The sequence below is a fragment of the Cyanistes caeruleus genome, chromosome 3, assembly GCF_971803275.1.
Source record: "Cyanistes caeruleus chromosome 3, bCyaCae1.hap1.1, whole genome shotgun sequence".
Lineage (NCBI taxonomy): Eukaryota > Metazoa > Chordata > Aves > Passeriformes > Paridae > Cyanistes > Cyanistes caeruleus.
This window is the reverse complement of record NC_141703.1, coordinates 108,414,148-108,441,846: the sequence shown is the minus strand read 5'-3', so window position 1 is coordinate 108,441,846 and position 27,699 is coordinate 108,414,148. Positions and strand designations below refer to the sequence as shown.

The window sequence follows — 27,699 nt, the reverse complement described above, 5'->3', positions numbered from 1 at the left end:
TGCGAACTTGAGATGAGAACCAAATGAACCTTTAAGTATCTTTAGTACATCTTAAGGCAAATTTGAGCAGCAAAGTCATGAAGAGTGTTCACAGAAGAGTGGCTTGAGCCATTTAAAGGACACCAAGATAAATGCACCCCTGAAAATACATCCTTGGATAACTGATATGCTGTACTGCACATGCCTAGAGGCCTTTTTTTACTTCTGCGGACCTGCCTGCCCCAAAAAGTTGTTTTAAATTCACAAAGTGAGTGTCTCTAGCCCTAGCTTGCCTGAGGGCCCAAGCAATTTGTTTTACCTCTAGACTGTTAAATACACACTTGAAAACACTGAATTCAAACCCAAATGTCCTAACCATAGTTATTGTATTCAAGATGCAACACGAAGGGGAACAGAATCATTGCTTCACTACGAATGTAGAAGTTAACAAAGAACATTAAAATAAATACAATTCCTCCATGTATAAAAGAGGGTGAAACCCCCTGAAATAGTGAGGGAACCACCACAACAAAATTACATGTCAAGGCCATGACCACCTTGGCACTAAGAGACAGAAATGAAGTACCCAGAAGGGAACAGTGATTTTTTGGGAGAAGCAGGGCTTTGTGACTTTGTTAAAAAGAAACACACCCCTTTGGAGTGGAACTGCCTTGGGGCACTGGATAAACACAGGAGTCACTGTACCCAAAGACCACTTTGAAATGCCTCATAGAGCACTGACCTCCCCTTCTCTAGCTGGCTGCCTAGCATCAGGCACTGAATATCAGACTCCTTGGCTTTCTCCTCTTTTGACTGGTTGCACCCAGGGAGGGAAATTCCTCCTGGGAAAATGACTCAGAAGATGGATGCAGTGACACATCTCCTATCTCATCCCCCTTTTGTGCGTGAGCAAGTGCACACTGACCAGAAATGGCATGACTTAGTCCTGCCCATGATCAAAATGTTCCAGAGCTCTTAACAAAAATATCAGCTACAGGCAGCAGAGTGTCTCCTTAACAACAGCTCACCTGTGAATGAAGTGGAACGAGGAACTCTGTACTTGAAGGTACCATATGTGGAGCACATCACTAATATGCTCCTCTCCTTTCTGGTATGATTAGCTTGATGCCTCGCTGTGCATTCAGGAGAATGCATTCAGTGAAAAGCCTCCCTCTCTCTCCACCCTACATCCCTTCAGTCGTGTGCATTTCTGTCACAGCTGTTGATTTAAAACACAATATTTTAAGCACATGTACATTTAGTTGATAGGGCATATCACTGATTTGCATTCACCACTATTTAATTTAAACAATTCCCTTTTAGCATCTTATGTCAGGAATTTGTAGTTAATTGACTACTTTTCTACACTATAAACATCTTAACATTTTTATGAGAGCACAGAAGAAAGCAGTGTATGTGAAACCTTGGAAAGTTTTCTTTAAGCACTGATTTTCCACAGAATTTATCTTCCAGTTACTAATAGGAAATCTGTAGAAGCCAAGATGCACAGTTAAATTTAAATCACATTGTGTAGTGTTGCTTAAATTTGTCCTTTGAAACATCTGTTTTTCAAGCTGTATTTACCTGTCTACTGAGAGTCAAATTACAGCAAGATTTTTTTGCCTGAAGAGATGTCTGTCATTTCACAGAACAGATGCAACAAAAAGAAGTTGACTTCCCTTTTTCTGAAATATGCTGGAGAAAAACAAAAAAAACACATCCCAAAAACCTTGCCCAAACAAAACAAATAGTCTAGTTTTCCTTCACATCCAAAAGGAACTACACAGGCCAACCCTTTAAACAAATACTATCATGACTGAGTCCCTTATCAGAGGCTTAGCCCTGAACAGTTTAACATTGTCTGAGCTGCATGCTTGTTTTACTTTCAGCATCTAAGGATGCAGTCATGTCCCATCTGACTCAATATACCTTTCAAGCTTTTAAATATTTAAAACAACTTAAAACTACCACTAAGAGCAGCTGGCTGACAGAGATGGTTTTCTCCCAAGCCAAACTGCTTCTGGGACCTTCAAAGTGTGAAGTGCTCAGAGATGTTTCTTGGTATGGAGAATACAAACCCCGTTACACCAAGGTAACGAGCAGGTGTTTTCTCATGCACACATTTATGAGGTGGCCTGGCATGTATATAAACACAGGCCCACTGAGAAGGCTTCTTGAACCGGATTTGTAATCTTGAATCTCTTGTTGGAGCAGAGAACAAACTCTTGAATTGTCTCCAGCCTGGTGGGAAAGAACCATCTCGTGCTGGTAAACCCCCAGGTCTCAGCAGCAGAACTTCAGGAAAGATCATATTGATCATTTCAAATCACATATTTTGGCAGAACACCTTTGTGTGCACGATTTTTTAAAATTTTTTTTTTTGAAGACAAGCTTTATAATCACCTGTTGCAGAAATCCTTGTTGAAAATGCTGACACAAAAAAGAAAATTAAAAGAAATAATAATTGTTTAGTCCATAGATTCGCACAGAGAAACAAATACTGAGGGAAGCGACAGATAAAATCCCTCCTCTTAATTATCAGTTCTCAGAATCTGACTTTAAATTATTCTACCTCTTTGTGTGCCAACAGGATGGACAGGGTTACTGGAGGACTAAAAGAACTCCAGAGTATCGTCCTTTAAAGGAGCAACAGTGTGTAGGGGATACCTGACACTACAAAAGTACACGTTCAGTGGGTTGCTTAAAGAGAAAAAAGTGTTGTGAAGCACTCCAGTACAAGACTTTGAAATGTCTCATATGTGCCTTCTGAGGAAACATAAAAAATGGTGGCTGTGATTGCTTTTTGTAACTGACAACAGCATTTGATATCAGATCTGGCTTTTTGAGGCAGGACCTGTGTGAAACAAGCAGCTGCGCATCAAAACCAAAATATTCTTCCAAGGAGCTACAAGAAAGGCCCAAGACATAAAAGGACTGATAATTATAACAGCACAAACATAATGAGCTCTGAGTGTAATTGATGGTGAGTTGAACTGTTCTTTCAAATAAAAAAAAAAAGTCAAACCATTTTCAACTTGTTTAGGGAGAGTTATTCTACTGCTAACATTTTAAGAGTGTTTTTACACCTACATCGTACAGGAACCTTTTATTCCAAGAGCACACTGACAACTGGATGACTCATTTCAATATGTTACACCTTGTGAAACATTTTAAACAAACTTGAAATATCAATTAAAACAAAATAAATGTTACAGCGCTTGTGGAAATTTTGGAAAAAAGCAAAGCAATGTTTTCTTCCCAGCATTTTGTGCTTATTAAAATTTTTATACAAAAACATAAACAAAATACTTTAAGAGATTTTAAAGAAACGGAAGAGACTGGAAAGGCTGTGAAAGCGGGGGGGGAAAAAGTCTTCCTTAAGAACTCAAATATCTTTCTGTCCATTTTTCTTCACTTTAGTTCATGAATATTGTTGAATCACAGTGATGTAGCCATGACTTTTTGTGCTTCCTATGTGACAGAACTCACTAAAATTCAGCAGACTTACTGTACCTTTGTGGGTGAAACCAACCAGGACCAAGAAAAGGTACTGGGTACATTTGTTCTATTTGGCAGAGTTGGGGAAAGGTAAAACAAATTTTCAGGGGTTCCTGAGATTGATCCTTTAATGAATTGAAGTCAGCATGCCAGTACCAGTTTTATTTAACATATACAGCTCTCTTTACCATTTGGGAAAATTAGAATTTGTGTTATAAACTGGCCTTGTGCTTGCTTCCTCCAAATGCTGTCCCTTTGCCCACCATTTCAAATAAACTAGGAGGGATTCTTTAAACAGTGATTGGAAATAAAAGATATATCTTTCCCTGGATTCCATTAGTGCTCCTTTCTGTCCTTAATGCATTTAAAGGCAAAAGAATAACAACAAAGGAATAAAATACAAGGAAGAACAGAGGCTCTGCTTTGGATTCCCTGTGTGTGCCCAAGTATTTAGCATTATCAATGAGGGGGTGCTGAAACTTGGAACAACATCTTCTCTGAGAAGATTGAGGATGGGAGCAGGTCCAATGGTCGAACTCAGCCCCTGTTAGGTCAGCAAGGAACTTCAACCAGCAAAACCAGATTTCAAGGCAGAATACCAGTCAATGCTCTAGTCACGGTTGCATTATTAGCAAAAACCAGGCAGGCAAACAATACATATTTTAGGATGCTTTCCCTTTCTTTATTCTCTTTTTTACCCAATTAGTTGGTTGCTTTGCTGTTGCTAAATTTATTTTGTTTTAAAACATTTCAGTTTCTGTCCACTGAAGCAAAACTGAAGCAAAGAAGTGAGAAAATGATGGGGCAACTAGGCAGGTAAAATCCTTGTAAATCCTACTCCAAACTTCTTAATATTCTGAATCCCTACTTCAGGGAGATAAAAAACCCTGTTGGCATAGTCTGAGTTGCACTGATGTCTGAGAAGGAAGAGTTTACTGTAGATTTGGGAGCTTTGCTTCTAAAAACAAGGAAAGAAAAAGCAAGGAATTAAGATTCTTCTGTTATTCTGGGGTTTTCTACAACACAAGCCTCAGTGATAAACAGAAATATAAACAAACAGAAATTAGAAGCATTAGAAGTGGTCAGAAACTGCTGAAGGTCTCCATTTAATTAGCATTCAAAGTGATAGCGAGTCATCTAGCTCATTTTGATTCATTATGAAACATTACTGGAGAAACAGAAAAATAACATAATTCCTAATGATTAAGACTGCCATTATGTTTATTTGTATAGGCATCAGACTCTTTTCAAGTTGCTGGGACCAAGCCAGGAATCCAATTTCTGCCTGAAGCAGGCAAGAGACTCTGCTGAACCGAAACTTTAACATCCCTATGGCAAACAAAAGCGTGCCTTTGAGAGTGTGTGCTCAGTTCAATTGCCTGAATACACACAGGGGCAGAGCCTTCTCTGCATCACCCAGTGGAGGGGAAGTGCTGATAAATGTTTGTTATAGATCCTTTGACATGCCTCAAGCACCCTGTGTATCAGTACAGCTGTAGCACTGCGTTAAACTGAGGTACCACTTTTGTTTTTGCTTTAGCACCAGGAGATACAACTGGGACACATTTAATGGATGGGCCCAGAGTCAACTCAATACTTTCTTCACCAAAACTATCCAATCCTCAATATTCCCTTCATATATTCAGTGTAATGTGCACAATTTTATACATGGGATATTTTATACAGGGAATTACTTGGTAAGACTCACAGGGCTTGAGCACTCTAAGCCACTGTTCCTTAGCAGCCTTCACTGATGTGTAGGGGCTAAAAGCCTATTCAGGGTATGTAAAAACAAATAACTTGGATGAAAATGTTTCCACAAATCAGGAGCTTCTACCCATTGACACTTCTCTAGTTGTTTCCTGTCATTTTTCTCTCACTCAGAAATGGATGAGTATTGACAAAAAAAAAAAAAATCCACACACTTTTAGATTTTCTGGGCTAAAAGTCAGCGTTTCTGGTTCATGACTGGCTGTGCTTTCTCCTGCCTCAGCTCCAGAGGGAGAGGTGTGACAGACTGGGATGTGTATCCTCTTGGCAGCTAGAGCTGCACACCAGGCCTTTCAGGAAATGCAGAATCAGAAATGACACTCTGCTCAGAGGAAGGAACCACAGCAGCAGTATTGCTGGTCTCCAGCAGAGATTCCTGGCTGTTTCTCCTTTCTCTGTCCAAAGACCCAGAGCACAGCTTCATATGTGCTCCCTCACCTTCCTGAACACGAAAAGCAGCTTGAATCTTATGTGTATCACCAGAGAAAAAAAAAGACCAATAAAAAGTCTCTAATGACACAGCATATTTTTCCAAAGGAAAACAAAACCCAAAATCAAAACCCACAGTATTAATAGTTTCCTTTGGTCAGGAGGAAAAACTCCCATCAGCCACCAGCAGCTTCAGCTTCTTCTCCCTCCAAGCTGTCTTAAAGGTAAAGCTACCCCATGACACCCACCATATAAAATTCTTGGTTTTATGGCTCCATTCATGGATTTTGTAACTTCTGAATATTGAAAAATGCAGGGTTTTTTTGGCAGGAAAAACAATGCATATGTATAAATTATTCACAATGTTCTTGATCATATAAATCTTCCTTCATCGAGATCCTATAAATCTTCCTTCACTGGTACGAGGCTTAAATTTAGATTTGTCTAATATTCACCAACTTAATCTGATTCTGTAAAAACTGTACCCAAAATTTTACCTGTGTTTGCTGTGGCAAATGAACTGTGACCTCCACAGCAGCATGTTTACATGGTTTGCACATCAGGAAGATTTTAGCAGTAAATTGTACTGCTAGAAGATTTAGGTTAACTATGTCAGATTAAGGTAGAAGGGTTGTAACAGTTGTGATTTAATCATCTCACAATTTTCTGTATTTTTATCTCTGGCTATAAAATCTGAATTTGTATTATCCCTCTCTCTGCTTTATGTTCCTTATTCCTACCATTATTGTAACAGATGTTCTTTGGGTTTCCCCTATCACTTTTGTTAATTGTGGAGCCATTATTGCTATTACAACCTTGAGCCACCCAGGCAGTATTTCTTTGCACATACCACCAGTGCAATTGCCAAATAGTTTGATAATCATTTTACCACTGAACTCACACAGTAGCTGGCCATAGAGAGAAATTATTTTTTCCTTTATAGCAATAAGACTCACAAGTGATGAGCATTCTCATCAGATGGTATCTTTTTTTTTTTTCCCTGATAAAGTGAGTTATATTGTAGGATGAGTAAATGCCTTTTTCATCTGTAATTTTTATTTGCATTATTGGGAAGGAGGAAAATTCATAACTTGGTTTCATGATTTTATAATGTCTTTGAAACTGAGTGACTTGGCAATAAAGAGTCCAAATTAGTCATTAATTTTGTTAAGATGTGTTACATCACTATTATTTATGGCAATAATGGGGGGATTAATCTTCACTCTCAAGCATCTTTGTCTCCTTCACAACCATTAGACTTTTATTTAGTTTACAAATATAATCTTAAATTTAGGGGAAAAACTTGCAAATTCTGTAGCAGCCAAAGAAAACATACCTTATTCAAAAACATCCTTTAGGAAAGCACAAAAGACTTTTATGACTACATGCATAATCAGTTGCCTGTGTACTTCAATGTTTTCAGGGCTGAGGCCTAATTAAAATACACCATGGCACCTTTGAGAAATTATTTTCTGTGACAAGAAGTCCCAGCATTCGCTATTTTTCAATCCTAGCCATGTCCTAGCCTTTAAATTTTACACAGGCAAATAAATGTAACTTAGTAAAAATAATCTTTCAAAATATTACGGACTACTTAAACAACCTAGCTTTACTGGTGGATAACAAGACAGCCTCCAACTGAGACTGCAGCTGTTTTATTTTTAGTTTTACCAGACAACTGGGAGAGAAATGGTTTTAGAGTTCCAAACAATGTACTGAGACCACATTTTCCAGGTAGTGCTAGAGACACAGTGGGCAGGATGACAAAAATGTTCACATGTTGCATGAAGATGTTTCTCCAGCATCTCTCCCTCTTTTCTTGTCTCTCCCTGTTAAAAACCTCACTTTGCCAAAAATGGCAGAAGCCTCTTTTAAAAATATCCTAAGTCACTACGAATTTCTGAAGGGTGAGTAAATGAGAAAAAGGACACAGTGGTGTTTGAAAGTGTTGTTTGTGTAATGATCACTGACTTGGTCTCTTTTTTTAAGATCTGTATCAAATGATTTTTACCTATGCTTGCTGTGGTATGCCATGGATAGCAGCATATTTAAATTGTCTGTACACCAAAGATGCTTTAATAAAAGCTTACACTTTTACAAGATTTATTTTAACTAGATTGGATGAATGTGGAGATATATTATGATTGTGATTTAGTCATCTTGCATTTTTTAATATATTTATCTGTGATTATTAAATTAATATATTTTAATTTACTTTTTAGAACATTGAAAAAAAAATGGCCTTGTAGTCCACAGTTAGTCAACATTTAGAAAGACCACTTTTGATGAATTTTATTTGTTTTAATATTAAAGCTATGATTTCACATTGTTATGTTTTTCTCAATTTAAATTATGACAAATAGGACATTTGTAATTTCTTTTTTCTGTACAGAAAAATCTGAGAATGCCTGTACTAGATGGGAAAACACCACCATCTAGTCCAATTTAATTTACAACCAAAATGAAAAATGAAATACATAAAGTTTCCCTTGCTCACTCACCCATTTTTTGACTCCAGAGTCTAGAAACTTTCTGCATTGGTGACTGTATTCACATAATTCACGTTTTTCATGTCATTTCTAATTTAATTTAACTGCTGCCACCTCTCTCTCCAGCTATCTCTTTTCCAAGGTGAAGAGTGCTAGTGTGTTTAATCTCTCTTAGCTCAGACACCATTTTCAAAGATCAGCCATCCTTCTCACTTTATTTTTTCTCCCTCATTTCTATCACCATTTTTTTATTTTTTCTGCTGCTGGATGAGCAGAACTCCGTGCAACATTTCCAAAGCAGAGGTGCAGTATATTCCAAAGCATGGAAGGCACACCCTCAAGGTGCACCCCTAAAGTGTGACAAATTTTATTTATGAAGTAACAAAGCAATGATTTCTCTTTGGGAATCTTTCTCTCCAGGAAAAGGCAAGAGTGCTGCGGGGTCAGGTGGCAGTGACAATGACACTGGAGGGCTCTATCACTTGTTTCCTGGTAGTGAAATAATTAATACCACTTCAGGTACCAAATGAAAGATTTTTGTGCTCTTCATAGTCCTGGAGTATCTCGAGTTATTTTACAAGTGGCTTGTGAAAACAGCTCAGCTGGGTAGGAGGAATAAGGGGAGATTATCCCCCTTAGGATGTGAAGGAAAAATACACATAATCTCTGCTAGACTTCTATAGATACCATGGCACTGAAAATTATGAACCTTTCCTAATTTAATCATAGAAGGGATTTCAAATCTTACATGAACTGCAAGGTGACCATGCCTTTCTGCTAAATACTCTCATTACTTAAAAAAATAAATAAAAAATCTGTGGAATAGGAAAGGGGAATGTTCAGCATATGAGTAAATTGTTTTATTTTGTTTTAAATTTCTGTCTTAAAAATATAGTTGCACAACTTCTCTCTAGGAGCAGTAATATTTAGCATTATCTGCTATGGTATTGCAGATATTCAGATATATATTTGGAAAATGAGTAAAAATTTGAAGTCTGATTACTTTTTCTTTCTTTGAAGCAGGTTCTGTGGACACTTCAGACAGCAATTGGGTCTTATCTTAATATTCACACCTTATCAAAGTTGTGAAGTGCTACATAAAATGAGAAAATAGAGTAAATGCTTGATAAGTGCATAACAATATAAATGCTTTAAGCTTATCATGAAAATTATTTATCTATAATAGCACAGACTGGGTGCCAAGAAAAAAGAACAAACCAAAACCCCTCATTTTTGCTCTGCTTGTCTCAGTATGCACTAAGTGGAAAAAAAAAAAAAAAAAGTTAAATTAATGGAATGTTTGGGCACGATTATGCCATGGTGCCTTCTACACAACCTTCCAAATAAACTCTCTTAAGTAAAGTTCAAAGAATGAGGTTTACCCCTAATGTCAAGTAGGGTCCCCATGTCCCATAGACACACATGCATTTGAATTAAAAACCAGATGTAGCTTCCCTGATTTCCATGGGATTGCTGATACAGTGCAAAGTGGTTGGGTTTGCAGGAACAGGGCGGTATCTGGAGGTATCAAATAAATATATTTCACTGTTCCTTGTCCAGAAGACAAGAGATCAGGTCATGGGATAGCACCTAGAAAAGCATTAATGTTAAAAATACTTTGCATTTTTATATGGTCACAAACTAATTCAATTAATGTGCAATCATAATGTCTGTTGAGCATCATGTAAAGATGACAGAAAAGTCCTTAAATTTAAATAAGGCCTGACAAAATTGAGCCATCTGTAGAGTTCAGGCAGAATAACACTGCTGGATTGCAGGTGCCATTCTTTGCCATGCTCTTGCCCTGCTATGTATGTAAGGGGTGCTGCCAATGCAGCACAGCTCTGCTGCTGATACATCATTTTCCTTTTGATTGCTGAAAGAAAAGCTGTGGAATGCAGTCAGGATTGCAACACTGAGTGGGCACCACGTGTTTTGTGGGACTTACGGCCTTACAGTCTTAAAAACCCACTTTTTTCAGTCCTACATGCGTCCATTTTTTAGGTTTTTAGCTGTATTTTTCTTTCATTACAGGAAGTGCAAAATGCAATAATTAATGCTCATGAAATATCAGCAGATAAAACTGAGATCTTAAGATATAACATGTTGATGGAAATAATAAGTTTATTGACATAGGTCAATTCATTAAAAGTTAAATAAACAGCAGGTGCTTTTTGAGGAGAAAAAGCGTCCATTCCATTTGAAAAATTCCATTTACAACTTCTGCTAATAAATAACTCATCCATGGTAATTTTTGACCTAGATCTGATATCTGAAGTTAGGTTTTAGTTGATGTTCAGGACTAATGAAGAGGATTCTTGGAACTCTCAACTGACCAAGACTCTGAGATTATTTGACTGCCATTTTCCTTTTTCCCTTTTTCAGAAGCCATCCTTTTAACATACTTTTAATATTGCAATATGGCTAAAATAACTGCCCTTTTCCAACACTGGTCTTTTGAACACAGTACAAAAGACCCTCTTCTAACCCTTACAAAGAGAATTAAAATAGCTTTTTCAAGAGTTAAAAAGCCATTTGTTGAAGGGATCCAGCAACAGATGGGGAAATGTATGACTGTAACTCTTCTAAACGTTTGTGTGCCTTTTAAAAAATTATACTATTCCATAACTTGGATCCTTTGATTATGATTTATTTGGAAGGGAAGATGACCTAAATTTTCACGTGTGATATTAAATGTAAAGCTTAGATCTTTTCAGGAACCTCTCTCAACTGGTGGTTTGCGAGTTCCAGCGCAACATTAGGCATCTGCTGTGGCTGCCATGATATAAATGCTAGGGATGAATAGAATACAATGGAACAGAACAGAAGAGAACAGAAAAGCCACCGGTGAAAGGGACCCACAGTGATCATCCAGCTCAACAGCCTGACTGCTTCAGGCCTGACACTCAAAGATCTTTATTGATGGCATTGTCCAAAGCCTCCTGAACACTGACAGGGATGGGGCATTTACCACCTCCCTCTCCAGGAAGGCTGTTTCAGTGCTTGACCAGTCTCTTGGTGAAGAAATGTTTCCTTATGTCAAGTCTGAATCTGTCCTGGTGCAGTTCCAAACCATTCCTGTCACTGGATCCAAGGAAGAGATCAGCACTTCCCTCTCCACTTTCCCTCCTCAGGATCAGCCTCTTTTTCTCCAGATTAGAGAAGCCCAGAGTTGAATTCAATGGATTAATGCCAATTCTGACTCTGAATGAAGAAGGCAATTTAAACATGCCATATCCACAGTATTACCCTGAGTAAATTCCTTTTTAAAATTAGTTAATCAATAGCAAAAGTGAGATAAATAAAAATTGAATGATAATAAGAAAAAACTGTGATAGAAAAATATGAGGTTGAAATGGGCAACAATAGGGAAATTGAAGAGGTTACAATGCACTGAAGAAGCCACTAATTTTCTTTTATCCAGCTTTGTTTTTTCCTATTGCCTTCCTCAACCATCTGTTTGGCCAGTGACAGACCCATTGAGTTTTAGACACTTGTGGCTTTAAATACTCATTAAGAGTTTACCCTGGGTACTAAAGTTGGTGAAAGCATGAAGAATTACCAGCCTCATTCTGTAGCCAACAGAGAAAGGTTTAAGACATGTCCAATCCTACAAAACATAAATCAGATGACCCCAAAATGAATGAAGACTGATTGATATGATCTCTGTTTAAATACTAGATGTTGAGTATGTTTAATTTCATTTACATTGAGAGACAAAAGTGTAGTATATGATTGTGTTTGAATACTGAATTAAAATCAAATGCTGCTGTGTATCAACCAACCATAGATGAAAAGACTTCTTCAAAAAACGGTTTAATATGGTAGGATTTTGAAAGTTGTTCTGTCCAGAAACCAGAACAGTTACTAATAGGTTTAGAAACCTATAAAAAAAGACAACACAAAAAAAAAAAAAAGTCAGTAATAAAAAAAAAAAAAAAAATTAAAAATCCTCTCTGAATATATTTGAGCAGCATTAACTTCCAAAGCCCTTGAATCTGCTCCTTATGTTCTGTCTTCAGAAAGTAGCTTAACAGTTCATCACTTTTTTAATAAAACAGACACATTTGAAAATGTGTTTTAGACTGACCCATGTGTTGTTCCTATTATGAGAATTATTTTTTCTGTTGTTATATACAAGTGCATGCAGGCATTGTCTATATAAAATCAAAACAAACCAGAAAACCAGAAGAAAAAGTTTCCTGCCCTTGAACTTTCCTGATGTTCTTAATTCCTCCATAACACTGCAAATATAACAGAAGCAAGATGTTTCATACTGCAAGCCATCTATTTTATTGCAGGGTTGAAGACAAGCCCACACTACTGTGAAGTTCTGTTGTGTATGAATTGTTCCTCTGAATGTTATCAGAATTATCTGATATATCTGAATTATGCAGAAATCCTACAGTCCACTCACATTTCTTAATAAATATAAAACACATTCTGCATGGGAAAACAAGACTGAAATCTCTGAGTGTCACAGTAGTAATTTGAAGTAAATTTTTCCACAGAAATGATTTGGTAAGAATTAGTGAATACTACTCAAAAGCACCGGGAAGTAAAAAGGTGAAGATTTTCATCAGACGAAAACAATTAACACACTTCTCCCCAGTCATGCTGTAATACAGGGACCTACAATAACAACAACAACAACAACAGATCCCATAGGGACTGAGAAACTATAAAACCACTCACAAATTGCTTGGCACAAGGTCTTGTGGAGGAGGAGAACCAACCTGAATGCAATAAAGGACTAATTTCTTCTTAACATTACCAACTCCAGGAATATTGGGAACAGATGCTTCTGAGATGAACTGGAGGGACAGGGCTCTGGAATTAGGCAACCCTTAAAAACTTAAACAACCCAGGGCTGCTATTGTTTTCAAAACCACAGAGTTTACCCCAAAACCCCACTACAGCAGTCTGACATAAGGATGTCCACACACACAGTAGCAACCCAGCACTCACAGTAACAAAAGTGCTTTGTAGGCGATAAACGAGCTCAGGACTGATGGCAGTAATTGTGCCAAAGAGTCTCAAAGTGTGCCCAGTATTTGCAATTCAGCCCAGCAACACAGTGGATTCCTGCACTGGATACAGTAATTGAGTGAAAGTCAAACCTAGACATCAGAAATGTTCTTCTGCACAGAAAACTGCACAATGCAAAACAAAAAAAAACCAAAACAACAGACAAACAAAAAAAAAGCTTTACATATTCATTTTCTGTGACATTCCCATTCTCTAACAAATTAATATAGTTTTAAAAGCCAGCTTCTGTCAAGTATGTCCAGGGACCTGGTCCAAAGTCAATGCTAAAGTCCATTACAGCACTTTGAATTCATTAAAATGAAACTTTTCTCTTCTCTGTTGGGTGCTGAATGCACTTCGTGACCTGATGCATATACAGTAGAGACTTGTTAGCCACAAGAAAAGGAGCATACAAAAAAAATGAAATGTCTTCCTCAAATTGTCAGTCTGGGGGTTTTATTTTTTTCTTTTTCTTCTCCTTTATTTTTTTTTTTTTTTTTTTTTGATATATTCTCATAAGGATTTATATTCTGGCCTTTGTTGTCTGGGATCCTTGTCTCTTACCCTTTACGCTAGAAAAGGAAATTGTACATTAAGGTAAATTGCTACTCCTGATACTTCTTTCCCTTGACTGATGGTTTTCTATTACAGGTTTGCAAGAATTCAGACTGGAAAGAAACCCAAGCATCTTGATTGAAAAGATTTGATACATTCTTTTCAAATTCATGCTATCTAAATCACAGCAGGATGACTTGTAATCAAAGTTTTTCAAAAAGAACATAAATTTGGGGAGAAGGAAAAGGCCATTCAGCCCATTGCAAGTCATCCTGGTTAACACAGTTCTTCCAGAATAATATCTCCCTTCTTCTTTAATGACCCCAGTGCCTCCAATTCCAAACTTGGCTCAGTAGGCTATTGAAAAATTGTATTTCTTTTTGAGTGAAAAGTACTTCCTTGTGTTGGTTCTGAATTTCATTTTTTCAGTCAATTCCAGTCCTGCTTCCCTGTTCGGTCTTTTATAGTCAGCCAAACAGTGAGTCAAGTGTTACTGTATAAGGTTTTCCACCCTGTATATCTCAGAGTAGATGAGTTTGTAATTCTCTCCTTTTCTCAATTTTGCAGCGACAAAAAAATGAACTCAGCTGTGATTACGAGACCGTGGACTTCAAAGCAGACTTCTCTTCCACCCCTTTCCTTTAAAGGTGTGTTTGAAGCTCATCTTTCAAATCTTTTAAAACACTGGTATTTGATTTTTGTTTGTCTTTGCTGACTGCTGACACACACACACACACGTGTCAGCCCCTCCAAGCCCTGCTCTCCACAGTGCACTCGCTGAGTCTGACACAGAAAAGACATCCCAAATGAATAACACAGGAAAAAACAAACCCAAAAAACCAGGGGTGTGATTCAGCAGGTTATTTCAGTGCTCTGAAAAATGCCAAAAAAAAAAAAAAATACCTTAAGAATACCCTTTTCTGTATTCACAGTCTGAATAACTTCACATGCAAAAATTAATAGGTCGAGTTAAATAATCTCCAAAGTCACCCTCTGTAGATTTTGCTTTTATTTTATTTTATTTTTTTTTTATTTTTTTTTTTTTGTTCTGGAGAATGCTATAGCTTCAAGTTTCACCAAGGTCATCTTTCATCCAAAAAACTTAATATAATTAGTATCAATTCTGCATTTTGTGAGGCTCACACTGGAAGTTATTAACTGTGTTTCAAGTGGAATGTCAGAGAAACGAAGGGCAGAGAGAGTAATCTTTTCAGCTTCAAAGGCACAGCTGATGACTTGAGTTCACTGGTTAGTGAGAAAGACATGCATTTTTTATTAAAGGTGTTAGCAATACATTTGAAACTATAAGCAATTTTCTCTCTTTTTTCTTTCCTTTACTTGTTTTTAGAACTTGGCACCACTTCAGTCTTTTTTTTTAAACATCCCACATGGCACTGGAACAGTTGCTTTAGATGTCCTTGTTGTTAGCTATAACAATATTTAGTTGTATACTTTTGCTTTTTGCTTCTAACAGTGAAGCACTTCATCAATACCCTGACAGCACAGAACTTGCCAAAATCTGCCTTACCTAGTAATAAATATATAAAAAAAATAAAGTATCAGTTTTTGCTGGAAGTGCCTTTAAAGTGCCTTAAACACTCTAAATAAAGTAAAACTAAGCTTTGTGATCCCATATAAACACAGCAACAGTGAAGGACATTCAACAGCAACCATTTGCTTGATCTTTCTCCCTGCTGTAAGAAACCCAAAATTTTGCCCTTAAAACTCATCATTAAAATATGCTTGACAACACCTTTAAAACAAACCAAATCAAAGCCTTAATCAGATCCTAAAGATCATAGATTCAACCCTTTCAAATGAAATTCAAGAATCAATTTCAAAGCATGTTTTTTTTTATTTAAAGCATATGTTTTTTATGTTTACAATAAATATTCGCTTTTGAGAAGAAAATGCATATGGAATGTGAAGCCTTTAAGAATCTATTGTTGTGAACCTCAAAGACATTTAAGTGAGAAGTAAGGCTCAAGTTTGCAACAGTGAGGATAACTAAGTGCTGAAGAGAAACACCGAGGGGAATTGTGGGTTCTCTGTTTCCTTAAGTCCTAAATTAAGACTACATATGTTTTGGTGGAGGCTCTTTAATAAAATAAAGGTTTCTGTGTTTCATTATAAATCTATGAGATTGGAAACTATACATGAATTTAGGCTAACTGACCCAGCAGGACCCTCTGGACTGAGCAGATCACAGATTGTACCTGGGAATAACACACCAAATACCACAGTCCCACTGAAAATTAATGAGCTTATCTATATGTAAAATTTTACTTGGAAGAAAGGGAAGTTCAGCCTGTTTTTCTGTAGAGGAAATACATTGGATATCTGCAGGCCACTGTCAAGTTTATGGGGCAGAACTGACAATACACTAAGAGTAGCCTGTCCAGATACAGAGAAAATCCAGACACATCCACTTCAGAGCTACCTGTGAGTGAGATGGGAGAAACCCATTTAACCAAACTGCTTGCAGAGATGCCAATACTAGGTCACCAAAATCGCTTGAAATCAGTAGAATTCTTGCTTTTAAAGCAGGAGGTACAAAAACCTACTTTTTTAAAAAGTTACTATTTTGAAAATCACATTTTAAGCCTGAACAGAGCAGGAAGTTAGTACGAGTAATATCTTGTTTACACCTGAACGTTGAAAACCACTAACTTGAGGTCAGCACCCAAGCAGAGATCAGATGGAAATGGTCAGTGTGACATCAGCACACACTGACTCTGGTGCTGCACTTGACACAGAGGTGGTGACACTGATGACTTCAGCCCTCCTTCCCAGGGACCTTTCTGGAAGTGCCTGTGCTTCCTTGCTAGCTGCACGTGGAGGCTGAGCAGGAACAGAGCCAACACCTTCGCTCTGAGGCTGAACTCTGAGCTCCTGGAAGGCAGTAAAAATGCTTCCAGCAGAAGGGACTCTTAATTTGGAAAACCTCTTGCACTGCCAGTTTACAATAGAGACTGTCAGACTGCATAATTCATATGCAGTAGGAAAAAAAAAAAAAAAGAAAAAAAAAAAAGAAAAAGCCCAAAGAGCCCCAGTGTGATCAGAGCTTAGGCTGGGAATGTTTGAATTCCTGACGCATTGCTGAAGCCTCTCTGGAGCTCAGCTATATAATGGAATCTTTATCAGACCATCAACCAATTGTGATACTTATCTGCACAGTGTTGCATTTTGGGTTAAGTGATAATCCATCAAGGCTGGGAATCATTGTGTACTTTTTAAGTTGCCTACTTCATTACTGCAAGCTGACAGCTGGATGGATTTGTTAGCACTAGAAATATTTGTCCCAGACACAAAAAGCAGGTTCCTAATATATGATATTATGATATTTCCTTTCATGTGTTCAGCATGCCTGTAGTTTAATCTGTGTCTCATTTATGATATTCATTTACTTGGCAAACTATTCTGGTCATGAAATCTATCTTTATTTGTTCCAGAATGCAACAGCCTCATTTGATGCATAATATGACCAAATAATGTGTAATAATGACGACAGTCTTCATCTTACATCATAATGGCTGTTAAGCAGATAAAATTGCCCTTTTATAAATGGCACAGGTCTCTGCCTTAGTTCTTAGTAAAGGCAGAAATTGCAAAGCACGAGCACTTTTCATGGCAATGGAAGTAATAAGCCTCACGTGGGTCATGTCGCCAGAATTTGTTTTGGTGGATAGACTTCATTAGTGATGTGCATGTTGCCTTGAGGATTATTCTTGGATTGATATTACAACTATAAAACATCTTTTAAAAGTATCTGAGAACTGGAAATTTCACACAGAAGCATTTGGGTCTGATTTTGGTCTGCTCACAACAGACATCAGGATATTTCCATTTCCATTTTTTAGCATGTAGCGATACTGCAGTTTTATATTTATTTTCACACTGCATGAAGAATTTTCTCCTTCCATAACCACATTCTGATGCTACTTACTGCCCTGTTGCCTGAGACACAGAAATAAATCTTGTGTGGATGCAACAATACCCAAAATTCTTAACTAAAAAAAAAAAAAAAAAAAAGAAGTTATTTTCATACTATGTTTGTAGTCCAGCCTCTTGATTTGGGCTGGCGTGGTTTTGGTCTGTGTTCACCACACATGTGAACACTTATTGTTTGCCATTATTTTAATTCTATGGGGACCTAGAAATTTGTAGGAATCCAGTCAATAAAGTATGAAACTGATTGAGATAGTTTGTTTGTTTGTTATTGTTTGTTTTGTGTTGGTTTTTTGGGGGGAGGGGTGTTGAAGGGAGGGGTTAAATTTTTCCTTTTATTTTTTCTTTTCAGATTATGTTATAAGAAGGTTTTCCTGGCTCTGTATCTATCAGACCTGAAAACCAAAGAGCTCTTTGAGTTAGAACAGATGCTACAATCTCCTCTGTTGATCTTAAACCTGTGAGCTTTGAGAATTCGCAGCACTAATTGCACCACCAAGCCTGACTAGTGGAATGAAACCCTAATTAAATGGTGCTTCAGAAAAGGAACAAGTACTGTGTAACCCCTAAAATGGGCACTGTGGACAAGTAAGCCTCATGAAAATATTGGTGTAGAACTTAAAAAGCTCCAAGTCCTGCTCACAACAGGTGTATTTTGATGTAAAAAAACCCCAAGTTTGGTCTACCAGCTGGTTGGAGATGCTAGGGAAGGTTTTCCAGCTATTATTCAGCTGTAGCTTGTGGATGTTTCACTTGGGTAACAGCTCTGACCAAGGCCTCTGTTTAGAGGTTTTGGAAAAGAGGCCTGGAAAATAAGTTTGAGATCTCATCATGGTCTAACATAGGTTTATCATGATTTTTTAACACACCATCTATACAGCTGAGGAGCAAGTAGGTCATAAAAATAATGGTAATGAAAGAAATCAGTATAAAATCAAGAGATGGCAGCTCTTGAAAGATGGATGATGAAGACTTGAATGTCTAATGGAAAAAAAAATAAAAATCTAAGGCAGTGTTGTTTGAATCTCAAATTGTTTGGCCTTCTGACAAATCTAGACCTTGGGTAAGCCAGTAGGAGACTAGTGTAAAAGTAGGGAGAAAGAATAAATAAAACCTAGAAAGTTCTGATTTTCCTACACAGTTTGAATAAAGCCAGCCACAAATTAGATTTTATGTTACTGCTACAGCTATAAAGTAGCATATAAATGAACTGGCTTTTAGCTGGCTGTCATAGGAAACTGCTTTTAACGTCAGACAATGATTATTTTTATTATCAGAGCTGAGTGCAACTAAGCACACACAACTATATTCAAAGTGTAAGTCTACCCTTACCTCCTTTGCCCCTCACATACTCTATAGCTTTTCCTTGCCTTGCTGTTTCTTTCTTTGTCAATATCTCAGCTTGCCAAGTTATATTAATCAGATTATGGGAAAGAAAAATAAAATCACAAGGAAAGAACTGGTAATGTTTAGCATTTTTTGATAGGAAAAAGTGTGAGGACTACAAGTACTGCCCAAGCAGTTTCTGCATTTAAGCTGCCTATAATGACACAGTTACTCCAGTGGGGTTGGGTTTTGGGGCTTTTGGAATTTTAATAGAGACATCAAGGTAAAACTAGGGAAAAAAAAAAAGAAAGTAACATCATTTTTTTAGATAGGATGGTTGTCATTTATGCTGTTAAATAGAAATATTCGCAGTTGAAGTCACAATAGTTTTCAAAATGATTACATCCTCAAACCCCTTATGCCACTGTAAACTCCTAAATTTAGCTCCACAGATTTCCTTTAAGAAATATTTATTTTATCCCAGGGCCAAACCCAATAAAATCAAAGTGGGTGATAAAAAAGGCAGTGATTTCACTGATATATAAATGTGTGCATTTTTTGTCCTTGTGGTCACCCTGACAAATAAACTCTTGATCTCCCCAGCAGCTGCCTGGGAGCAGCATCATGTCTGTGCTGCACACAACAACTTCTGGAGATGTTTTTAGGCGCTGCTATATAAAGCTTTGAACATTCTGGTACAGTCATCATCCAAGTGAGTCAGCTGAGCCTGAATCACTCTGATACGTGGGATTGAAGTGAATGGATCTGTCTTTTGAGATTGGGATGTTCTGGCATTGCTGCATTTACACCTGTTTGGGTGGTGCTGGTGGAGGTGAGATTTCAGTCTTCAGCCATAAGTCAAAATAAACAAGTTTTATAACCTATTTAACTTTTTTCTGTTCCTTGATAGAAATAGGATTTAAACAAAAAAAAAAAAAATGTTCTGTTCATGTGTGTGTGTGTGTGTAGGGTGATTAACATAATGACAGCCCATGGGAATTTTATGTACATTTGCATGAACAAGTTTTTCCCTCTGTAAATCCAGAAACACAGAGCTGTTCTGACTTGAGGTGGCTTCTCCTAGACTGTTAATCACACTCCCTCTCCACCTACAGGACTTGGACAGATTGGCACAGCACCACCTAAATTAACTTTACGCTAACAAAGAATTTCTCCAATGGAAGCATCCCTTGTTTCACTGTTGGGATAAACCCACTATCCTGTTGTACCTCTTCCCAGTCATAAAGGGGAAAAATTGCATGGATCCATGCACAGCTTTTGCAAATAGCACTACATACATCTGATAGAAAGACATCTACTCATACAGTGTATAATTATTCTTTCAGCAGTCCTCCAGATTTGTTTCCTCTCATACATTTTATTCTCATTTTGTCGTACATTCTTCATCACGGTTATTAGGCTTTAAGATACCCTTGACAAATATATAAAGGGCAATATTCCTCACTGGCAGCAAATTATGTTTGGGGTTTTTTGAGTTAGTAGGTAATGTACCAGTAAAAGAATAATTAATTCCTGAAGGACTGAGCACAAAAACAAGCATACGTTTGTCTGAGAAAGTGAGAAGTTTGACTAAACAGAAAGTTTATGAATTATCATGCTGTCATCCAACTGGATCAGTAGCCTTTTTCATGTTGTTTACTAAATGCCAGGCAAATTAGGACAGCAATGAATCACATGGTTCCAGAATTAACTGACAGCTTTTGGAGAATTTTTTTTTTTCCCATGAATTAAGGCTTTTGGTAATGAGGAGGTACAATAACCAGAATGCAAAATGCCTTGAATTCACAGCTTCCATTGGCTTTTTATACCCTGTGTCTCGTGTCTTTAAAGACATTTCCTGTGACTGGATGTGAATCAGCACATACTCAAAGTGGACTAGGTTAAAGTCATGCAGAACAGAGGAACGTCTTCTAAAACTTACCTGAGGAGATTCTTAAATATTGAGCACCAATTTTAGAACAAAATTAGTGAAATGTGTCTAGAAAGTTTATTATACCAGCTATAGGGAGCCCAGTTCAAAGATATTACTAAATAGCACACACTACCCTATGATCTGGGGAAAACGTGTTTCTTTAAGGCATGGTCCAACAAAGCATGACAAAGAAAAAAAAAAACAAAAACAAAACCAAGTTTTTATATTTGAGAATATATGGATAGTTTCTCAACTTAATGTCCTTATATATTGTTTCATGGCAAAAATCTTATTGTAATACGAAGCAGAGGCTGTCAAAGGAAAATAAAGGAAAATACATTTCTGTGGTACTTTTTGCTCAGCTAGCAACAGATAGCGCTGAAAAGTCTGATCTCTGAAGTGGTTCTTATGTCATTTTTACCTTTGTGGGGTGGGTGCTCTGACATTGAAGATGAGGTTTAGTCTTGTATTTCAGGATGGCAGAACTCCACAAGCAGGCACTGAAAGTCTGTGAACATTATTTGTTTATGGGCCCAAGAAAGATAGGGGATGAGGAGACCCAAGGAGATGCACCTTGCCCACTTCCCTCTGGCATGGGAATCAAGCACTTTGAAAGACAGTCAGGATGAAGGAAGTCATAGAACTTAAATATCTGAATATCTGAAGTCACTGTCTCCCATGCATTTTCAAATTTTCTCCGCTAAATGTATTTACCACTAATTCAGGGAATCATTTTCCCCACTGAACTTGGAAAATAACTCTTCATCAGTCATATTGACTTCTGTTTTGAAAACAAAACCAAGCAAGCTGGTGCTTTTGGCTTCTTTGCAGAGCATATCTGTAAGTTTTCTGTCCTTGTTCTTTGATCTGTCTCCATTTGTGGCCATTTTTCACTGTGACATTCCCCCCTACCCCCCATTAGAAGAAGCACTCCAGTTGTCTTCCACTGTTGGCTAAAACACCAATTACTTCAGCCTTGTCCTCATTATTCATGATTAATTTCTTTTTTTGTGTTATTCATCTAGTTTATTTCTAAACACTCTTGTTTTGTTAAATTTCTCACAACTTGCTCATTTCATTTTGCACCCGGTTTTATGTCTGTTTTCCTGCTTCTTCCACATTGATATCTTCCATGATTTATGCTTACAGTAACCTCTTGTTTACATGCTTTAGTGATGTGTGATATCTCAGACTGTTAAAAAGTCAACTTCATTAGTTTATTACATGTGCCCTATTTTTTCTCTGCAGTGGGATAAACTATTATTTTCCTTTCAATACAAGGTTTTGAGGGAACAGACTTCCCACACTCATTTTATCCCTTCGATTATCTCCTCAACAGGCTCTATCTACCACTTCTTTGAGGTTGAAGTCTCATCTTTTCAGCCATTTTGCTGCATTCACCTCTTTCTTTCTGGGAAAAGCAAGTGCTCATCATGTTCCAGCAACTGATCACCCAATTTTCCTTCTTTTACTTTCGATTAAAGCAGCATCTCTGTAAGTGTAGCAGCAGATTACATGCACTAGCCCACGTGTAAGAGCTGAAACTTAGAAGAGAGTTCTGCCGTTTCAGACCTTTCTGTTGGTGCTGGACACATGAACAGTGAAAATGAACACTCCACAGGAAAGAAAATGAGGCCCTAAACCACACTTAGGAGGTGAGACAAGGCATTAAAAACATCAGTACAATCATAACAATGACATGGTTATGACCACACAACCAGCAGAAGAAAACAATTCATGAAGGGCAGCAAACTTCAGCACAGCACACCAAGAGCATCGTCCTTCCAGGACGTGAAACCCTCTGGAACTTACACAAACCACTCTTTATAAAGACATGGTAATTCCTGTCATTCTGTTCCTTTTCAGGAAATGTTCCTCTTGCAACCTCTTAGACCCATGAAATGGGCTGTTTCTATGGCCTTTTTCTCCTTCTGAAGGAAAAGGACTACTACAACACTTCCTCTCTTTAAATATAATTCCTCTCATTAAAATAATAGCAATTTCACATGAAAAGTAATATTAAAGATTAAAACCTGTAATTTTAGGTTTGAGGTCAGTTTATCACTTGAAGGCCACATTATTAAAATATCTATGCCCTGTGGAGGAAGAATTTAGGTGTTCTGATACTATCACAATCTTTATTCTTCCAAGTCAGGCAGCTCACTACAACTGACTAATAACAACACTTCCAGAAAGAAAAGATTTTCTTTTCTTTCTGGAAAAAAGAATAACTTTTTTAACTTTCTTAACTTTGCTGGCCTAACTGCACCTCACCATGTCAATACTTGCAGAAGGCAAAAGAATATTTCCTCTCTTCTTTTGCATTGAAAGCTTTCAAGAGACCACATAGGAACCTTCTGCCATTTCATTTACCACGAGAGATTTGTAGCTACCCAGAAGATTATAATCTACAAAACCTTCTGCACACATCTTCCCTATTTAACAGTTATCTGATCAGCCACTGAATAAAAGAGTAAAATAACCTTGATATTTTGCTCATAAAGAAATGAAGCATTACTAGAAACATTTGAAAAACTACAGCAGAAAAATCCCCAACAGATGGGGGTCAGAGAGGGGAGAGAGAACTTTTAGCTCATTTACTCTAGCTCTGGTGAGATAACAACACTCCTAAATTAGGAATGCCTTAAACTGTAAAAAGCTAACAAGGGTGATGCAATGCAATGCCTCCTTGTTATCAAGCAAGATTTCATCAACAGAAATTCCAGTACTGAGACACCTAGCCTGTTTTAAATGGTAGCACCCAAAATAACCAGTCTTAAAAGGTCATGTTTATTTAAAAATAACTTGCTTGCATTTTACATTGAAGTTAATTTACTAACCTTAAAAAATTAAATGCAAATGTATACAAATAATTTAAGCATCCTGTCAAAGTTCACATACACTCTTCTAGAGCAATGACAACATTCAAGGTCATACAAAATCTTTCTTAACCCACGGATCACCCTGTGGATTAGTCTGTTAAATATATACTGAACTGAAAGGTTTGTACTTTAGCAATTTCTATCCTTGTTAAAAGAGAAAAAAAAAAAAAAAAAAAAAAAAAAAAAAAGAAATCCAAATCAAAGCTCTAATTCCCTGTTTGTCATGCTCTTCCCAGGCCATAACAAAGAAGGATACTGTACCTCTGATGCTGGTGGCTGTTGCCGATGTGGTTGTGCTGGCTGTTAAGGCTACATTGGTTGTGACTGTTGCAGTGGTAAGGGAGGGGATGACAGTAGTGGGAAGCAAAGTGCTCAAAACATCTGGTGAGTGGAAAAAAAACAAAACAAAACAAAACAAAATCATATCATGCAAACAAAGGAGAACCGTAACAGTGGTTTAATTTGTAAATACAAGCATGTTGAAAATGGCTAAATTAAAACGTGATTAACATAAATTATTACAGGTACAACGGAGTACCTTTAAATTCTTGACATTTATCACTCTCAATTTGTATATCTTTGAGTACACAGAATTTAAAACTCTGTTAAAATGACCACATTTCCACAGAACAGAGAGAGTGACAGTTTAAGTGACAAGAATGCATTTCTTGGCTGAGCCATTTTAAATGTCTCACGTAGTAGAAACCAGATACAGATGAAACATGCTGTGTCAGAGTGGGAGATGAAAAAAAACACCATCATGCTAAAATAAACACACACATGTTAACGAGAAATGGCTGTATGTTAAAACACCCACTTTTAGACAGACTCAATGAAGGGAAAAAGGGGAGAAAATGCTACTAACTATAAGAGCTGCTTTTTCCGGATTGCTTTTCTTCTTCCCACACATTTGCTTAAGACACAGTTGTCTGCTAAGATCCAGAGCAGAGTATATTTCAAAATCTTTGCCCTAATCAGCAGGAACAGTCATCTTTCAGTCATCCTTAATGCTTACAATTTGTTTGTTAGTACACATCAGCATTTTTTTATAACACCTTCAAACTAAAAATCAGAAATTATAATAATATTACTGATAAAAAAGCATACATGCAAATCAGAAAAAAAAATCATACCAAAAATGATGACAGCATCCTATAAAAAAAAAAAAACAAACTATCAGGTTTTGCTCAAGCAAGTGCAGGTATGCCAGGATTAGGAGCTTGACTGCTTCTCTGCAGGGGAACCAACAGCACCTGGTGCAGAATGCACCAGTACAGAGCAGAACACAACCAGATGTACACACAGAAAATACTTTGTTAACATTTCCAAAAGCAATAAAGACCAATGGGACTTCGCTTATAACGTGATTGCAGGTTTTAAAGAACAAACAGACAAAAGCTCTGAAGAGAACTGGAGAAAATCACTTCTGAGAAGACATAAAAAGCACCTGATTTTCAGCATTTTTCAGATTATTTTTATTGCAGGCTTGAAAGGGAAGGACTCGTTTCTCAGCAGTTGATGGTGAGTAACCCATTCCATACTGATCTCACTCAAAATATTTCTGAAGGGTGCTCTTCAGTGTGGTGAAAGAGCAAAAATCTGACCCACAATCTGTCTTCCCTTGCTGTGGAAAGAAATGCAATTGGTCCCTGGGTACCATCAGTTCTGACTGGAATCAATGGAAGCCCAAGTTGCTCAGAGCTTTTCAGTATTGGGCCTTACAGAACACACTTCAGACACTGGGTCCTTGAGTTCAGCATTGTTTAATTACTCTCTTATGGCTTCAAGGTAGCATGCTTACCTTATTTCCATGCTGGACGAGGGATAATTTTCAAAGCTCAAAAGTCTCCTTGCCAGTTAAATACTATTTTCTGTATTCCTCTGGTTTTGATAAAAAAAACCACTATACTCTCTGGAATCTATACTTGTGTGATGTTCTACCTCTGAAGTCATCAGAAAACAGTGTAAGACCCATCTTTCATCTGTACACTGATTTTTAATCTAATGAACACTGATATTTAATCTAATTCCCAGTATAAAATATCCTCAAGACAGAAAAATTAGAACAGGCTTTAAGAACCCTCACAGTTGTAGCCATATTAATCACCAGGAATAATGATAATATTACCTGGAGTGTGAGTACCACAATAATGAAATAGAACTGGGTATAACAAGAATTAAAACTAAATTAACATGTTAAAAAGATACATGTCACATGGACTGATCTATGCAATTTCTTCTCATAAAGGGAAACTCCTTTCCTGATAAGTATCTGTTAAAAATTAAATCAAAGAGAAAAAAAAAAACCACCTACTTCATAAGGAGAGCAAAACCTTGTTTATTAGGGAAGCTTTATACATCACTCTTGTACGTAAAACTAATTAGTGTGACTCATGGTTCCATTCATTATCTTTCTTAAATACCAATTACTTAAGACTGGAGTGACAAGTTACGGTTTTTTGACAGTGCTATCCAATCTGCAAGCAAGCTGTTTACCTATTTTACCAAATAATAGCTTACATGAGTCACTGGTGAACTTAGAACTTTCTGGTTTCTCTTCTGATTGAAGCATTTCAAACAAGATTTCTTATTTTAAATGAAAGGCTACCTAGGAAGCATTCTAGCTAACATGCACTAGGATATGTCAGTGTTTTAATACAGAAGTGATCTCATCAGATTAAGAATAATGAAAACTTGTGCAGAAATTAGTTTCCTGATGGAAATCATAAACTCTGATGCCAAGCATCAAAATGGAAACCTGGCAGAAGCCTCAAAGAAAAACATATTCTCAAAAAGGATGCAAGAACAAGGAATAGCACTCAGTTTCTTTCTTTCCAGAGTGAGGTGAAATTCACCATGCAAACGATTGCATTCGATTGCTTCGCTCACAGCATTACAAGGATTTGCTCCTAAAGACCCCAGAATGAGAGAGAAACCAGGAATCAGCAGCCTGAGGAGCCTCACATTGCCCAGGCAATCTTCAAAATGTTAAAAACCAGCTTAGGTTTGAGGCTCTGCCCAGTGGAATTACTTCATTAACAACATGAGCCTGCCATAGGAACGTGCAAAGTACCAAACAGCTCAGAGCTCTGCAGACAACACTTTTTGGAATGCCTGGACCATAGCTCATCCTTAAATCCTACTCTGGACAGCCCAGATGCAAACACAGCATTCTGAAATGATCCCCACATGGAAAAGACTTGTGTGTATGGTGCTGAGTCTGACAGAAAGGCTCCTATCAGCTCTTCCAAGATTTATGGATTCTCATGAAAACATTGCCTTGAAAAGGGTTTTGCATTAGAGAACACAGAATATGCAGCTCAAGAAATAAACTAGAAGTAATGTCCAGTGCTCCTCAGTCTCTCATCATGCAGTGCAGGTGTAGGAGGTAAATGGGTTTGGAGTTGCCCAAAATCACATGGACCACAGATAAAAAAATGATATTTAACAGCAAAGACTTCTGTTTAAGCCTTATGGGTCACTGTGCTTCATAGAAGATATGCTGCTCCATTTCATGCCAGAAAAGGGAGTTACAATTCGACCTGCTTCTTCTAGTCCTGCAGGACTTTTGGTCATTTTTTTTTAATGAAATCAAACCTATCTTATTTCACTAGCGAGGCACACGCTGTCATCCAGAGCTCCCTGCTGGCAGCTGCTCAGAACATGCTATCAAAGGGACTACGTAGATTTGTCCTCTTGAGCTTTCTGTCAGGGAGGATCTTAACAGAATGGATTTGCAGATTTCTGCCCAAGAAATCTGTGCTGGAGTGAAACTAAATTCCACTTCCTTGTCTTGCACTTTCTGAATCTAGTTGTACACAATGTTCAGCTGAAAATGAATTTTTGTTTATGCCTCTCATGC

At 37.3% G+C, this 27,699-nt stretch overlaps 1 protein-coding gene across 3 annotated transcripts in view; it reads right to left on the bottom strand.

Annotated features, from left to right (window-relative positions):
* CADM2 (cell adhesion molecule 2) overlaps positions 1-27,699 on the bottom strand; it is a 579,337-nt gene that overhangs the window by 20,183 nt on the left and 531,455 nt on the right. For 2 of the 3 annotated variants that reach the window (XM_086883564.1, XM_086883565.1), the window contains one exon: positions 24,099-24,218. The exons of the other annotated variant lie outside the window; for it this stretch is intronic. In XM_086883564.1, the coding sequence (XP_086739690.1) occupies positions 24,099-24,218 (120 nt within the window). The remainder of the gene's footprint in view (positions 1-24,098; positions 24,219-27,699) is intronic. 3 annotated transcript variants of the gene reach the window in all.